Source organism: Callospermophilus lateralis, chromosome 8 (genome assembly GCF_048772815.1).
Source record: "Callospermophilus lateralis isolate mCalLat2 chromosome 8, mCalLat2.hap1, whole genome shotgun sequence".
Classification (NCBI taxonomy): domain Eukaryota; kingdom Metazoa; phylum Chordata; class Mammalia; order Rodentia; family Sciuridae; genus Callospermophilus; species Callospermophilus lateralis.
Window position 1 is genome coordinate 87,891,152 of NC_135312.1, and position 15,853 is coordinate 87,907,004.

The 15,853-nt window shown below is 35.3% G+C and overlaps 1 protein-coding gene across 2 annotated transcripts in view; it reads right to left on the reverse strand.

Moving 5' to 3' along the window:
- The window catches only part of Npnt (nephronectin), a 68,852-nt gene that overhangs the window by 38,835 nt on the left and 14,164 nt on the right, over window positions 1-15,853 (reverse strand). The window contains exon 3 of one of the 2 annotated variants that reach the window (XM_076864503.2): window positions 13,962-14,012. The exons of the other annotated variant lie outside the window; for it this stretch is intronic. Coding sequence (XP_076720618.2) covers window positions 13,962-14,012 — 51 coding nt within the window. The remainder of the gene's footprint in view (window positions 1-13,961; window positions 14,013-15,853) is intronic. 2 annotated transcript variants of the gene reach the window in all.

The window sequence follows — 15,853 nt, forward strand, 5'->3', positions numbered from 1 at the left end:
ATCCAGTAGGTAGAGAACAGGAATACTGCTAACTATCCTACAATGGAGACAACCCACCCCTGCAAAAAAATTCCAACCCAAAATGTCATGGTGTCAGTATTAAGAAACTGCACCAGAATGTACCCGCGATGCTATGCCAGATACTACAATAGATAAATAATAATTATATGGCATGGCTACTGGTTTCAAGGAGCCTACAATCTAGATGAAGGGACAAAACAATTACATGTTTTTAATTCAACGTATAATTTATGAGCAAAATGGATAGCACATATAAAATATGTAAAGAAATCATCACATAGGCAAATCCATATAGATTTATACGGAAAACCTCATAGAAAAGACTTGTGTTGGTTCTTACAGCGCAGAGACATAAAAGGGAGAAGAGAATTACATAGCAAAGTAGACCACAGGTTAGTTAGAGGTCACTCAGGGGCTTGTGAAGATAACAAGATGGGTAAATGCTGGTGGAATCCTGAGAAGCATAAGGAGTGGTGTCAGATGACAGTTTTCCTTAAATTTCAGACTGAGGAATATGCACTATTTGAGGAAATGAAAACTTTCTGAGTGTTTGTCACCACTGGGTCAATTAGTGGGTAGAAATGAAAGCTCCTGGAATACTAGCACTGTCAGCACGTAGACCGGGCTGGATAGGTGTGATGGCAGAGAAAGCACATGACCAATCACTCAGGTCTGACATGAGGAAGGCACAGGTTGTGTCAGTGACAGGAAAAGACTCAGCTTCAGCAGCCACTGCGTGAGGAGCAGATGGACCTTGAAGACCTGGGGAAATGGAGTCAACGAGGGCCCTGAGTTTTGAAGCCCCTTGACATCTTTTCCTTCCCATATTGGTTCCTGCCATTCTCCATTCTGGGATGGGCTCCCAGTTTCCTTTCTGACAATTCCCAAGCACCATTTCCTTTAAAACTTCTGCAAAACTGATGTGCATACTGTTTTGGTTGTTTTCTACATCTCCTTACTCACCTCTCACTCACCCTTCCCTCACTTGGCATCCCGCAGGGAGCATCAGCTAATTTTACTCTCAGGCCTTTCCTATTATTTATTTCTCCGATTTGACCCTGTACCGTTACCAATCCTTAGACAGTGCTGCTCAGGAGGTATTTAATTAAAAAAGCTGGCAAAAAGAGGATGAGCAGAGTGTAAGTGGTAGAGAAATAGACTGAAAAAAATCTTTAAATCTGATTTTAGTTTACTGCCTTAAATCCAAATGGAGACATTTTTAAAAAATATTTTTTAAGCTGTAAATGGACACAATATCTTTATTTTATTTTATTTATTTTTATGTGGTCCTGAGGATACAACCCAGTGCCTCTCATGCATACAAGGTAAGTGCTCTACCACTGAGCTACAACCCCAGCCCTGGAAACAATTTTGTTTAGATCTGTGAGAAGAAACCGTCTGAGAGAAACTTCCAATATAACTCTCAGTGAATTATACACGATAGGTGGTTTTTACTATGCACATCTTTTAAAACAAGTCCTAGGAACAAGCCATTCTGTATGTAAATGCAAGTCTGGAAAAAAAATATAATATTTAAAGAAAAGAATATTCCATATATTTTAATGCTTGTATACGAATACAACCCAATAACTGAATATCACTGAGAGCACACAGAATGCCATATTTTTTTAAATAAAAGAAACACCTGAAATCATTAGATGCAAATCAAAGTAGTAACCCCTTAGAATAACTGGAATTTGAAAATATTTCTAAGAACATAAAAACGTAGTTTAGAAAATGTCACTTAAAGATAGGAAGAAGTTAATTTAGAAGAGGGCATGTTATGAAACGCTGAACCTGAGGCCCCAGGCTGTATTAGTTTTGACCCCTGACCAACTTGATGATCTTCTATTTATAGTGGTTTCAGGTGCTCTATAAAAACAAAAGATCTTTTTGTTCCTTCTCCCTTTTTCTAAGCAGAATGCCCTAGTCATCAAATGCACGCATTATATGAGGTCAAGCCTGTTAATGTTTCTTCCATGTTTAAGGAGTTTGTATTTTAAAGCAAACTGCTGAACTGACAGACTATACACAAAGTAACCATTAGGTTAGCCAACAACTCTTAGTTAGTAGTTATTAGGTTAGACAACAGCTATTAAAAGTAACAGTATGCTCATAAAGCTGATATAATCCAATCCTTTGAAAATTTTTGCACAAGAGTATTTTTTTTCCTATTATCTTGTTGGCTTTAGGTTTGGGATAGGATTCAGTAAATGCACTTGGAACACTGGTTACATAAAATGTATGATACTGCACACGAGTGGGGAGATGAGAGAATCACAGGGAATATGAAAAATTAACTGTGTAACTAATTTTGTTGAAGCTATGACAAGTGCTACTACAGAGGGATGAAAGAACAATGGAGCATGTGATGACTATAACTCAGACCCTGGAGAGGCCTCAGATGTGCACTGTGATCTGCGCTACGTGTTAGAGGTAAGAGGCTGTTGGGACAGGAAACAAAAGGTTTTCAGAATATGAGCAAAGTGTGTGTGTGCGGGGGGATAGTCGAGGTCTACTCTGTGAGTGCAAAGTGTTCTCATGAGTCTATGGTGTAAAGTGCTTAAAACAGCAGATGAGATCAAAGGAAAGGCTAAAATAGATCATAAAAGGCCAGCTGGATTCTTTGGATTCTCACCAACATCTCTCTTTCTTCTCTGCCTCAATATAGGATGATGGTTGCTTTTGTTGGTTTGGTTTTGGTGAGTTATTTTGTGTTACTGTTATTATTTGGAGTGGGTGATGAGTTAGCAATGGAAAACTACATTTCCCTTCCTCCTTGGCAGACACAGGTAGCCAAATGACTAAATTCTGGTGAACTGGAATGTAAGCAAAAGTTACTGGAGGGGACTTTTGGAATGCTACTTAAAGGAAGGGGATGATGGTTATGACCCCTCTGCCTTTTTGCCTGGATTGTGGAAGTAAAGGCCGAACTACACAGGTCTTTTATGACCATGAGATGATCTCAAGAATGAAAAAAAGAGTAGAGCAAGAAGTCGTACTATTAACCCTAAATTCTTTCTATCTACTATTACTTCCAGCCAAATATAATTCCTAACTGATTGTCCTTCAGACCTAAGCTGTGGAATCTGGACTTTCATCTGTTTATTATCAAGCCAGCAAAAATTTTCTTCTGATATATACTTTGAATAGAAGTGTTAAGAGTTAGATCCCAGTAGTGAATTAAAACTCATCAAATTTATTTCATAAATACAATTCCAAATACTACTGAGAGTATTAAAATAACTTTATTTTCTACATAAAAGTAACTACATTAGAATGGACATACCTGTTTTAACTGGATAAAAATGACTCCCAACTTTCATGTAAACTGTCTGCTTCCTAACAACTCGTTTCATTATAATGTGACTCTCAGAGACTAGTAACAACCACCTTTTATAAACTGCATTATACTATAAATAACAGGTCATTTACTTACTCCCCAAAAGAAGGATAAATCCTGTTTGCACTTAATAGTGATCTTCTAAAACATCATAAATAGATGATACACTTGACTTGGAAGGAATAATGTCCCTATTAGCACTACAGATTAATCAGAAAAGTCAGCATTGCTCCTTTGACCTTCATATGGGTCAAGGACAGAAAGTTTGGGTCAAATCTGATTGTCCACTGTGCCTGGCATCCATGTACACCTTAGTGGTTCAGTAAATAAAGGCAAGTAAAGATTACAGATGTGACAGATTTCCCCACACACAATAAAATCAGTTACCAGAATTAAGTCCAAGTAGGTAAATCATACTCAAAATTTACTCTTATTCTCTATCATTTGTATAACATAATCTCCAGAATGACCTTCAAATAACCTCTGAATCTTTGTTTTTTTCTAAAAAAATGAACCACATCTCAAAAGGCAAAGCAACATAGCTCTTTAATGTCACATATCCAAGCCTCTGCTGTTGACTGCATTCTAAAATTTTCCTCTTAAATATCCATCCTAACCAATGTCACTCTAGTTCTGAAGGCTGGACAATGTTTTTCAATTCTGAAGTAAGTAGTAAGTTATCAAATAAATTAGGGGAAAATGAAACTCCCACTTTAATTCTATAATGATTCATATGAAAGCTAATCACACTGGGAGGCAAGTGCCTATGTTTCAAAAATAAGGACATGTTGAGATGCCCAAGGAGACAGTGACTCTAAAAACTGACAAGGGAAAAGCCAACACAACCTCAGGTGTTGTTGGTAACTTGAGAAGAATTTTCTTAATGTTCCTGAGTCCTAAGAGTCATTAAGAGTCATTTGTAATTTTTGCAATCTGTATCATGTTGTCATTCAGACATGGCTCTACCGAAGGTAGAACCAAGAACCTTGTCCGCCAGGTTATCTTACTTAGAAGCAAAGGTGACAAGCAAGCAAGTGTAGGGCAGAAGAATGAATAGATACCAAATATAGAGGTTTCAGAGAGCTCATATTACATCCAACAAGCTCCAAAGAATTCAGATATGAATAAACTCATTTGAGAGGAAAAGAAAATGTGATGAGGAATATCTTTCAAAGAGCACAGGTCTTGGAGGAGGAAAAAATTGCTTAAAGAAGCATAAAACAGAATCACATCGGTTACACATCCACATTTTTACATAATACCATAATAGTAACTGTTGTATTCTGCTACCTTTCCTATCCTCTACTATCCCCCCCCCCTCCCCTCCCATCTTCTCTCTCTACCCCATCTACTGTCTTTGTAATGTTTTGAATAACCAATAAAAAAATAAAAATAAAAAAATAAAAAAAGAAGCATAAAACAATCCATTGCCATATTAATAGAACCTGGAAAGATTGAAGGCAGAATTTTACAGGATCTAGTGGAAAGGGCTTGAGCCATCACATAACACATGTAAAACAAAACCCAGAGAAAAGAATCCTAGCATCCAAATCTTCAGAGGAAAACAACTCTCAGCTTCCCAAAAATCTTGTATTGTAATGTCAATTATCCAATGTTCAATCTAAATTCCCACTGCAGCAAAAACTCAGTAAACGTGCCCTCTGTTCTCTTAAAAAAAGTCTGTTGTTCTCATGTAAACAGAACTCAATGCTATTGTACGTGACTGAACTTATCCTCACAACATCCACAGAAGGCAGGAGGGAAGCACATGTTCTCTTTGTTTCACCAGCCAACATGAAAACAATTAACCAAGTAAGGTGACAGGTCTATGCTCAATCCACTGATTCCTCTGGTAGTCAGAAAAAGAGCAGAAGAGCCAGCTGTTGAGTGGATTTGGAGGGGAAGAGCAAGAGATTATAGGAAAAGGCTAAACAGAAAAGAATGAAAGGAGAGGTAGAGAATGGTAACTAAAAACGAAGGTATTTAGATTACATTTGTAGGAAAGAAAAGTTGCAGTCAAGAATACAATCTATCATTAAAACAAACAAACAATCAAACTAAGGTAACCCTGACAGAATATTTTAAAATAAAATAATCTCTTCATTGCTTATGGTATACTACTGCTGGCTGGATCCTGAACAATTAATATGTATAGAATTATTATCTCTTTTGAAGTATTATTATCTTTAGGGATTTTTCCCTCCCTTTGGGCTAAGTTCAATATTACTGTAATTAAGAACTTAAGTAATCATGAATTATAGTGAAATAGTCAAGGTCAAATACAGATGGTATTTCACAAGCATAAAGTTAAAATACATCCTTTCTGGTCTATATAATGTTGTTTCTCTAGAGCTACCAGATAATCATTTATTTTTGTGTTTGTAAACATCCAATTTAGACAAATTTCTCAAGTATCTATTTCATTTGTTGCTTATTACTAATTAACTTTTAATTCCTAAAGTAGCTCAAAGGAAGATAAATGGCTGAATTTACATCTTGCATCTTAAGCCAAATTTTGTTTATCATAATTAAGGTACTCTCCCTTTCTACTTCAAAAATCTTCCTCCGAGCATTGTTGTCACTTTCAGTTTACTTGGCATTTTAACTTTTTTTTCTGATTTCATTAAGATAGAGTAGAAACTAGAATAAATGCCCAAATGAGACTTTAGGAACACATAAGTGTTACTATTTATTTGAAAAGCAAATAAGTTTTTTTTAAGTAGGGTACCAGCAGCAATATGCAAACTTAGCATCCAAATCCTTGTTCTAAATATCATTCCTCTATAAGAGGCCTGGGGTTGAGGAGGCTATAATATTCTTCTCTGGCAAAAATCAAGAAAATACTCAAAAACTGGTGAATGTATGTGAAAAGGGCATAAAAGCTGGCTTGGAAGAGTTTCAACTGGCCAAACTGTAATAATTTGAGCATCAAATGATAGTAAAGGATTATCATCAACTAACAAAAGAACCCATGGGTTCAAAATGAATCTAAAAAATAAAGGAACTGAACTTTTTTTTTATAGGAAGGTGCCAGCCAATATGTAGGAGAATGACAAAATTTGAAAAACACTATTTTACAACCATTATTGAAATAACTGATTTGAGGAAAGATGACCCATAGATGCTAAAACTCTCACATGGTTGAATGTTTGCTGGCAAACAGGATACTCAGTTTAAATTTATACCCTCAGAGTACCTTCTAAGAACTAAGGGAAAAGAAGGTCCCTTTCAGTGTAGAAATCTGGTGGATACCACCTTAAGCACATGATCAAACTAAGCTTCACCAATAATGGGACATGCTGATACTATATATAATGGCAAGGCCATAACATATTATCACCTATGGAATATTCTTGCCCCTCACCAAAAAAAAAAAAAAAATTAACCTGAACTGAGTGATACACAAACCATAAACAAATTTAGTTTGTAGAGCATTCTACCAAGCAACTGAAGTGAACACTCCAAATACAACATGTTGAGAAAGAACTATAAGTGATATAAATGTTCTAGAATAAAGAATACCAAAAAGAAATATCAGCTTAAGTGCACAATTTGATATATGATTGGATCTGGATCAAAAAAGGAAAAAAATCCATAAAAACCATTATTGGGACTATGAATTATTTATAATACAATATTATTTTATTTATGTCAAATTTCTTAAGCTTGATTAATAAGGACATTCTAGACAAATGCCCTTATTCTTCAGAGATAAATGCGTGAATTCTGAAGTATTTAGGCAAGAAGTGCTATTATAAGAATAAGTTACTTTCAAATGGCACACAGAGAGAATATGTATAAAATGTTAACAATCACAGATGAAGAGTATATGGGTATTTACTCTTCCTATTCTTTCAACTCTTCTATAGAGTTTAAATTTTTCAAATACAAAAACGGTAAGTATGATAACATGGATTCTTTATGGATGTTATTTGTGAGCTGTCATTCATTTTTTCAATGGACTTTAGAGAAGTAAAGAATACAGATGCTGGAGTTAGAATGCTGAGGTTCCAGCCCTGCCACTTAGGAAATGCATGTACTATGCAAATTACTTAGCTTTGCTCTGCTTTCAAATGGAAATCAGATGGGGGAACCTTGGAAAGTTGACATCATCACCATTTTTTAGCTTAAAAAATCATAAATCCATGCAATTTGTATAGAACTTATTCCAAGGGTTTGAGAGGAAAGAACAAGAAACAAATAAGGTACTTAAAACAATAACCATCTCCAAGTAAAAGCTCAATAAAATGTTAGTTATGATGAGGTTTCTAAGACAGTAAGGAGAAAAAGCCAGTATCTAAGATACCATATTGAGAGCTGGGGATACAAAGTGAATAAACAACCAAGTCCTCATCTTTAAGGAGGTAGGGCCAGGAAGGACAGACAAAAGTAAGAAAGACCCCTTAATAACAGATGCACATGAAGGGTATGGAAGAGGCAGTGATTAATTCCATAGATTTAGTGAAATCAGAAAAGGTTTTGGAGAAGACATAGAGCTAAATAATTTTTTGAAAGAAGATATTAACATGCTATTTGATGTCATAATGTCTGATTTCATAAGGTTATAATGAACCATATTGTGGTATTTCTCTTAGTTTCAAATTATTATATCTTTTCAGTTAAAGATAGGATCTGACATTGAGCAGGTTTACTGAGGAATCACCACAAATGACCAGAAAATATTAATGTGACCATCATTACCTGTTTCAGAACCAAAATCCCTAAAAGGCTCACTGATACATAATCAGTTAAGCTATACATTGGTTATTTAAAAACAAAACTAACTTTGTGACTGTGTATAGACTATGACATATCTGTCAGTTTGACCTTGTAGTTTAATTTTTTTTAAAGAAAACATTAATTGTTCCAAATGTGTTTGATAAAGAACCTAAACCAGAAGTTTGAAAACAACCTAAATGCTCATCAAGAAGACAGTAGATGGGGTAGAGAGAGAAGATGGGAGGGGAAGGGAGGGGAGGGAGGATAGTAGAGGATAGGAAAGGTAGCAGAATACAACAGTTACTAATAGGGCATTATGTAAAAATGTGGATGTGTAACCGATGTGATTCTGCAATCTGTATTTGGGGTAAAAATGGGAGTTCATAATCCACTTGAATCTAATATATGTAATATGAGATGTCAAGAGCTTTGTAATATTTTGAACAACCAATTAAAAAAAAAAAAAAAGAAGGGCATAGGCAAAATTCCAGTGAAAAGAAATGTCTTAAAGATGAGGCTTGCAATGCAGACTTAAGTTGATATCTTTTCCTATTTTAAGAGTCTATAAGGCGCTGGGGCTGTAGCTAAGTAGTAGAGTGCTTGCCTAATACATGTGAAGCACTGGGTTTGATCCTTAGCGCCACATAAAAAATAAATAAGTAGAATAAAGGTACTGTGTCCATCTACAACTAAGAAAATTAAGAAAAAAAGATCAATAGAGGAAGTCACCCTTATGAATGGATATTTCTTTTGTAAAGTATTGTAAAACTCATACTTTGGGGCTGGGGCTATAGCTCAATGGTAGAAGGCTTGCCTCACACGTGTGAGGCACTGGATTCAATCCACAACACCACATAAAAATAAATAAATACAGATACTGTGTCCATCTACAACTAAAAAAATTAAAATAAAGCATACTTTGAAGAAAAAAAAAAAAAAGAAGAGGCTCGTGAAATCAGTGAGGGCATAATGGTCTTGGCCCCTCCAGCACTGTGGACTTCAATTTAGTTCTACACTGCTGTTGGAGGGAACTCACTGACCCATGTTCTCAGCGTGGTATTATCCTTCCCACAGCCATTCACTGGCTCCCCATCACTTAGCTCATGATAGATCAAACACTAAGTATGGCATTCAGTACCATATTTCGTGATCTGACTTCTGCCTATTCCTCCAGCTTCATCTCTAACACACACGCAAATACATTAACTAACTGCAGTTCCCAGGAAGTTACACTAATACCAGCACACTGTCACAGAAAATGCCATCCGTCCCCTTGTCTGCTGGACTCATATCCAGACAGACTTCAACACTAAGTTTAACTATTACAATCTCCAAGATTTGCTTACCTTATGTTGAGTGTACGGTCTCTTCGGGGCTTCTATAAGCTTCTGTACATACTTCTGTCATACATTATATACAGGTAGAAATTTATAATACATATCTCAACACTGTATTTTTGTAGCTTTTAAATCTAGTTCCTTCACTAGACTTTGAGTTCTTTACATACACAGTACCTACTCTGAAACACTACAGTCTCCTGACAAAGACAGCCATGACAGGTGTACAAGGTGTTAAAAGAACAGAGGAGAAAGAATTTCTCTGCAGGGAGGCAGGAGTAGGGAAGATGCCAGGAAAGGCTTTCAAGAGGAAATGTGAGCTGCATCTTAAAGGATGAGTAGGAATTCACTATGTAATAGGTGAAGGGACTTTTCTCTCAGAATGAGCAGCATAAGAAAAGCCAGAGAGGCATGAAGCTGCAGAGGTTCTGAAATGCAAGGGCAGCCCACTGTGACTCGGACTGTAGAGTGAAAAGATAATCCTTCAAACCTAAGGCAGCTGTCAGCCTGAAGAGCTTGTACTTAAAGTCAGGATTCTATCCATAATTGCGAACTATCAGTGGACTGTAAGCAGTAGACAACACAATCAGATTACACTTATATGTTTTCAAGAACATAAACTAAGTACTTTTTAGAATCTTAAGAGTTAAGATCTATGATGCGTAACAAGGTCACTAGATAGGCATAAAAAATATATTTATTACTCAGTAAACTGTATTTCCTAAATAATATAATCCACTTATTAAAATCACATCTTATTCATCATCTTTTACTCATTTTATATAGAAATGCCTAGCCCTTATGCCTTTGAAAGTACACTGAACTGAAGCAGACAAGCCATTTCAGGAGCTATTACGCTGGGTATAAAGACGTGTGAGGCACGGTCCTCACCTTCATGGAATGAAACTCCAGCAGAATAAATGATACAGTCCACAACAACCCAAATTACAGGCTCTCTGCGAGTGTTATAACAACATGTAGAGAAGGGACAGATTTCCCAGTGAGAGCTGGAAAGGCATAAGAGAGGGGCCACATGAGCTCAGTATTGATTGAGTTAGGAGAGAATACAAACTTAACTAATGTGGTTATCCATTCCTGTCCATTCCTAACAATGATTCACTTTCAGGCAAATATTTGCCTAGAAATGGGAGTGACAATGAGAAAACAGGTAAAACCAACCAAAAAGGGAAGAAGATATATGGTTTGTAGAGGGTGTTTTTTTTTTTTTTTTAAGCCCTTCAGGGTTTCTCTAAGCCTCTGTCATACATTATATAGAGGTAGAAATTTTTAAGACACTGGCTCTCACACTGTATTTCAACTGTAGGCCAAAATGGTAAACCAGAAAGAATTTTTTAAGAACTTAAAACTATCATGGAACATAGTATTTTACATATCCCACATTTTTCTTCTACTGTAGGTCGATCCTCCACCGTGGCAGCTGTGCCAATCAACCCTGACTGAAGTTGTGACGAGAAAAGGAAGGAAGGTTTGGGTAGTGTGGTGATGGAAGGACGCTGAATCCTCTCATGCCCTTTCAGATGCCACTCTAAAATCCAATTTCCACATACCAACCTTTCTACTTCAGTCTCACAAGCACTTCAAATGTGACAAACCCCAAATTGGTGTCATCCTTTGCACCTTCTCCTGTGTTTCTAGCTCACCAAATAACAAGTTAGAAACCTGGAAGACCCCCTTGGTTCCATCTTCTGCACTCTCTACAATCATCACTAGCGTCACAGCCATATTTTATGGAACGTGAATATGAGCCAGTTCCTGAGCCTAGTTCTCCATAAGTATTTTCTCATTTGATCCTCATTAAAAATCCTATGAGGTAATAGCCTTATCTCCATCTTACCAAAAAGGAGCTGTAGCTCAGAAAGGTTAAGCTTCTCAAAAACACAGTTTGTAGTGACAGTCGATCTTGTCCCACCCCTGTCTAATGCCATGAGATTCTCAGCCTCCTCCCCATACCTAATCTTCCAAACCTGTCCTTTTTTTGTTCTCACTACTGGTACTTAAAATCAAGCTCTGTTTCTCACCAGGTTGACAGTAATAGCCTCTAGTCCTGAACCTCAAGTAATTATAGTTATTCTCTAAATTGCCAAAGAGAAAGTTCAGAAACTGGCCCCAAACATCAAAATGCTTGCAGGTCTGAGACATTTGTCCTGAAGGAAGTGAGTTCCATGGTAAAAAGGGGAGCACATGCTTTTTTTTCTAAATGGGCAACTGCTTGAGAAGCTCCAGCCTACAGATTCCACACAGCAAGGCAGAACCAGTGGTTTTTCAATACAGCCTGATAACCATGTTTCCTGTGAAACACTGGCAAGTATTTAAAAAAATGTGAAAACTCTGAGCAAAACAAAATTCACTTGCATGCTAGATCTGGCCCATTTTCACCAACTATATCTTTGAAATATTTGTAATTTCCCTGCTGAAAATCTTTAGTGGTCTCCTATAACATTGGGTTAAAAAAACGAGTTGTTTGGCATGAAAGACTGTCACGAGTCAGTATATTCCTACATCTCCCACTGCATTTCTCATCAGATACCCTTCAAACATTTACCTACTGCTGGACTGAAGTTCTTACATTTCCTGGCGTCTCTGATTTTAATACACTCTGTCTTCTCAGAGTGCCCTTCCTTTGATTTACTTATCCTTCAGGATGCCAACTCATCACTGAATCTGGGATGTCTCCTGATATGTGCTCACATAGAACCTTATACTAAAACATGCACTATCAAAACACACCTTTCATCCAGTATTGTCATTATCTGGGGGTCTTAAACACTGATAGTGAATGACATTCTTTGACCACGATGTTATTGGGATGATGTTTGAAGTGGTGATTGCAGCATCCGGCTGTTGCAAATGAGCCAGATCTAGCCAGTAACAGCACTCAATACATGTGGGTTGAACAAATGAATCAACTGAACACCACTGAGTCCATGAACTCTTCTCCCCTTGATCCTCCTCAGCAAGAAGTGGTTCTTCCCCTGAATTCCTTCAATATTATGTCCATCTTTTCTATTTTAGAATCATAGAAGGAATAAGAGTCAATCATCTTACCAAATTGAATTCTTTGAAAGCAAGCATCCATGTTTTATCAATCTTTATATCTTGCCAGCACCTAACACAGCTCCCAGACTCTAGTATGCTCTCAAATGCTTGTCAGATAAATCACCATAACTCTTAAGTGTTAAGCTTCCACAATTCAATTCTATTTCCTTTTGGTTCCTTATCCAAGTGCAATACATTGCTAGATAACCAAAACTGTTCCACTCTGAGGTTTGCAGATAAATATTATTAGAGAAATGGGAAAGAAATGGTGAAGAAGTACAGACAGCTATCTGATGAAAAGTTTTATTTTAGAAATGAATGACTGGATAAATTTTCTGCTTCCAATTGATTATTTAGTTCCAAAAAATGGGCGTGGTAAATAAAATGTATTTAAAAACATGTACTATGTATCCCGTGTCTATCCCTAGTAAAACACAGCTCAGAGTTCTTCATTTGTATTCTCTACACACTAATAACAGCAAACATTTATCAAAAATTATTCTATATGGCTAGAAATTATAATACAAAATAGGTTTAAAGATTATAAAATTGTGGCTTGAAAAGCAAAATAAAATGTCTAGTTTCTCATTGCTGGCAAGTCACAGGAACAGGTCTCTAACCCAAATCTGTGGGTGACAAAGTACACATTCTACTCTTTCCTTGACATTGCCTCCTTGGCCTCAGCAGTACTCTACCAGTCAATCCTGTAACTGCTACTAACTGATACTTTTAAAGTCAACCTGAAAAAATATATATATTTTTAATTTCTAGTACTATCAAATTTGTTCCCAAATGTTTTAAAAATTAAAACCCTACTAATTTTCTATGACATGTGATAATAGGAGTTTAATCAATGAGTTTAAAGTACATTGTCTTCTTGGAACGAATTTCACTGAACATTAGAATTTCACCAAAAATTTCCACTAAAATGTCATAGGGTGATTAGTTCAGTGACATTACTCACTGCCCAAAATATTTCAAACAAGGAATGCTCTATGTACCAAAGCAATAGCATGAAGATCCATTGGTAAACAGCTTGTAGATTTTATACAGTAAAAATATCTCTTACCTGAAGTATTCCATGGAGAATTAATGAATATGAAACACAATTCCCTCAGGTTAATGATAGGCTGGTTAGTAATTTCATTTGGTAGACTTTGTTTTTTACATTTGCTTCTTTAAGTATTAAAAATATAAACTGCCCTTTAGGTTAGAATGGAGGTCAATTTATTAGATTCATAAAATAAGAGAAATCAATTGTAAACTGAAAGGGAAAAGTTTAATGTAATGACTGAATTAAAATTAATTTAGTATCATTATAAACAGAATAAGCACATCTCTAAGGAATATTGTCTTCCCAAAAAAGCAACTCAAAAACACAACTAATGTTAAGTAATTTATAGCTTTTAAAGTTATTATTTAGAAGTTATGCCTTTCAAGACATAGATTAGCCAAAATTATTTCAAGAAATATGATCATCTAACCTTTGAGCTGGCACCTTATCCTGGCTATTCTCTGCCTTAAGACGTAGAAAGCTGCAAAACAAATGTCCAAAAAAAGAAATTCGAGATCTTTTCTCTGTAAGGAGGCTGGACTTGGGTATTTATCAACTTGTTACATTCCCGGAGACTTACACATATTCAACTTTCAGTGCTTTTCTGAAACAAACAAAAAAAAATCTAGGACATGTTTAAAATAGTAATATTTTAGTCACCATTTTGTTATTAAAAACCATTTGTAAGAAAATATTAACCAATAATTGAAGTTATGCTATTCTTTTATAGTCCAAATTCTAATAAAAATATTTCAGACCTTTTGTGACACTGTATCTTCCAATCCAATTTTCATTTTCAGAAAGTTAATTTTTGGTTCCTAGAGACAGTATCCTTTTATTTAAATGAATGTTGGACAAAACATCTGAAAAAAATCAAAACTTTTGATCAATTAATAATCAAGGTTGGTAAAGTTTAAACCGAAACATCTTTACTTACCTGTTTCTTATATATTGTATGTTATGCTCCCTTTTCTCTCCAACTTTGGGAAGGAAATATTAAGTTTTTTATTTTTTATGTTTTCTTCCCTTTCACAGCATTCTCTTCTTGCATGGCTGCTTGGTTGTCAATAGCAACAAGATTTAACTGTGAAAGCTCCACTATTTCACTTGAAGATGCATAAATAAGCCAGTTAGATGAAAGAAAAGGGAAGAAACTCACAACAGTACTAATAATGGTCAGTGTTTTATCAACCTAGAATCCTAGAGGTAAAAGAAGAGCAGATTTTATTATTTCTCTTTTGAATTAATGTCTTCTCTTCTGAAAGCATAAAATATCCACTTTAATATGTGATTGTAACGTATATTTGCTTGTCTAATTTAAAATTAGGTGAATGGAGCCTTCTTTAAAAGGTAAGAGAAGAAAAAAAATTTTAAGTTAAATTTGATTCAATTGAGACACTAATTTAACCATTGATCCAGAATGATTGCTCTGTATTTTAAAAGACACATATTACATTCGCTTGCTAGACATTTTGTTTAAGTTATAACAAATGAGTATTCTGTTTTTATTGTTATTTTTAACTTAAAAAGAACTCACTATATCTGGATGTTGACATGTTCTTAAAATTGAATGATGAAATGGATCAGATCTAATTTAAGCAAACAGCTAAAAATAAATCAAAGCATAAATACATTCTGAATCACATATTAGGAAAAACTGTTTATGACTCTGGTAAGGAATGAAACAAAAATATAAAAGGATACCGTTTCTTTAGTACCTTTTAACTGCCAATTTTGAGTAATATAATTTATCAAGAAAAATATTTTAAATTATTTTAAACAATGGCAAAACAAGTCAATAAAGAATAGCAAACATCATTATTTTCTAACTAGCTGTATTAGTACCAGGCCGAAAAACAGTTCTATATAGTTTATTTCCTTATAATACCTTAAAGTTGGATCACATTTCTTCCTACTTAACATAAATTAGCCTGGATATACACAAATTTGGTAAATTTTATAGTAGAAATATGTATACCTGTTAAAACTTTAGCATAAAATTTTAGCCAGTATATCATATTTTAAAATTTGCATTTTAAAACTATATAAAACTGTATTTAAAAATTTTTTTAAATGTTAAACTTGGAATAAATTGCTTCCACACAGTCTGGGGTCTAGTCTCTATTGGTGGATAAGGAAATTTTCCTAGGCAATGATCATCACAATTTTTGTAAAGGTGCCAAAAATAAATGTTTGCATGCATGCTTTTCTTTGTGTGTCTGTGTGTCTCTGTGTGGTTTAGTGCACCACAAGCACCTCTAAAATGGAATTCACTGGTACCATATATCCAGAAAAATCTGCCCCTTTTTTTCCCCATGATAA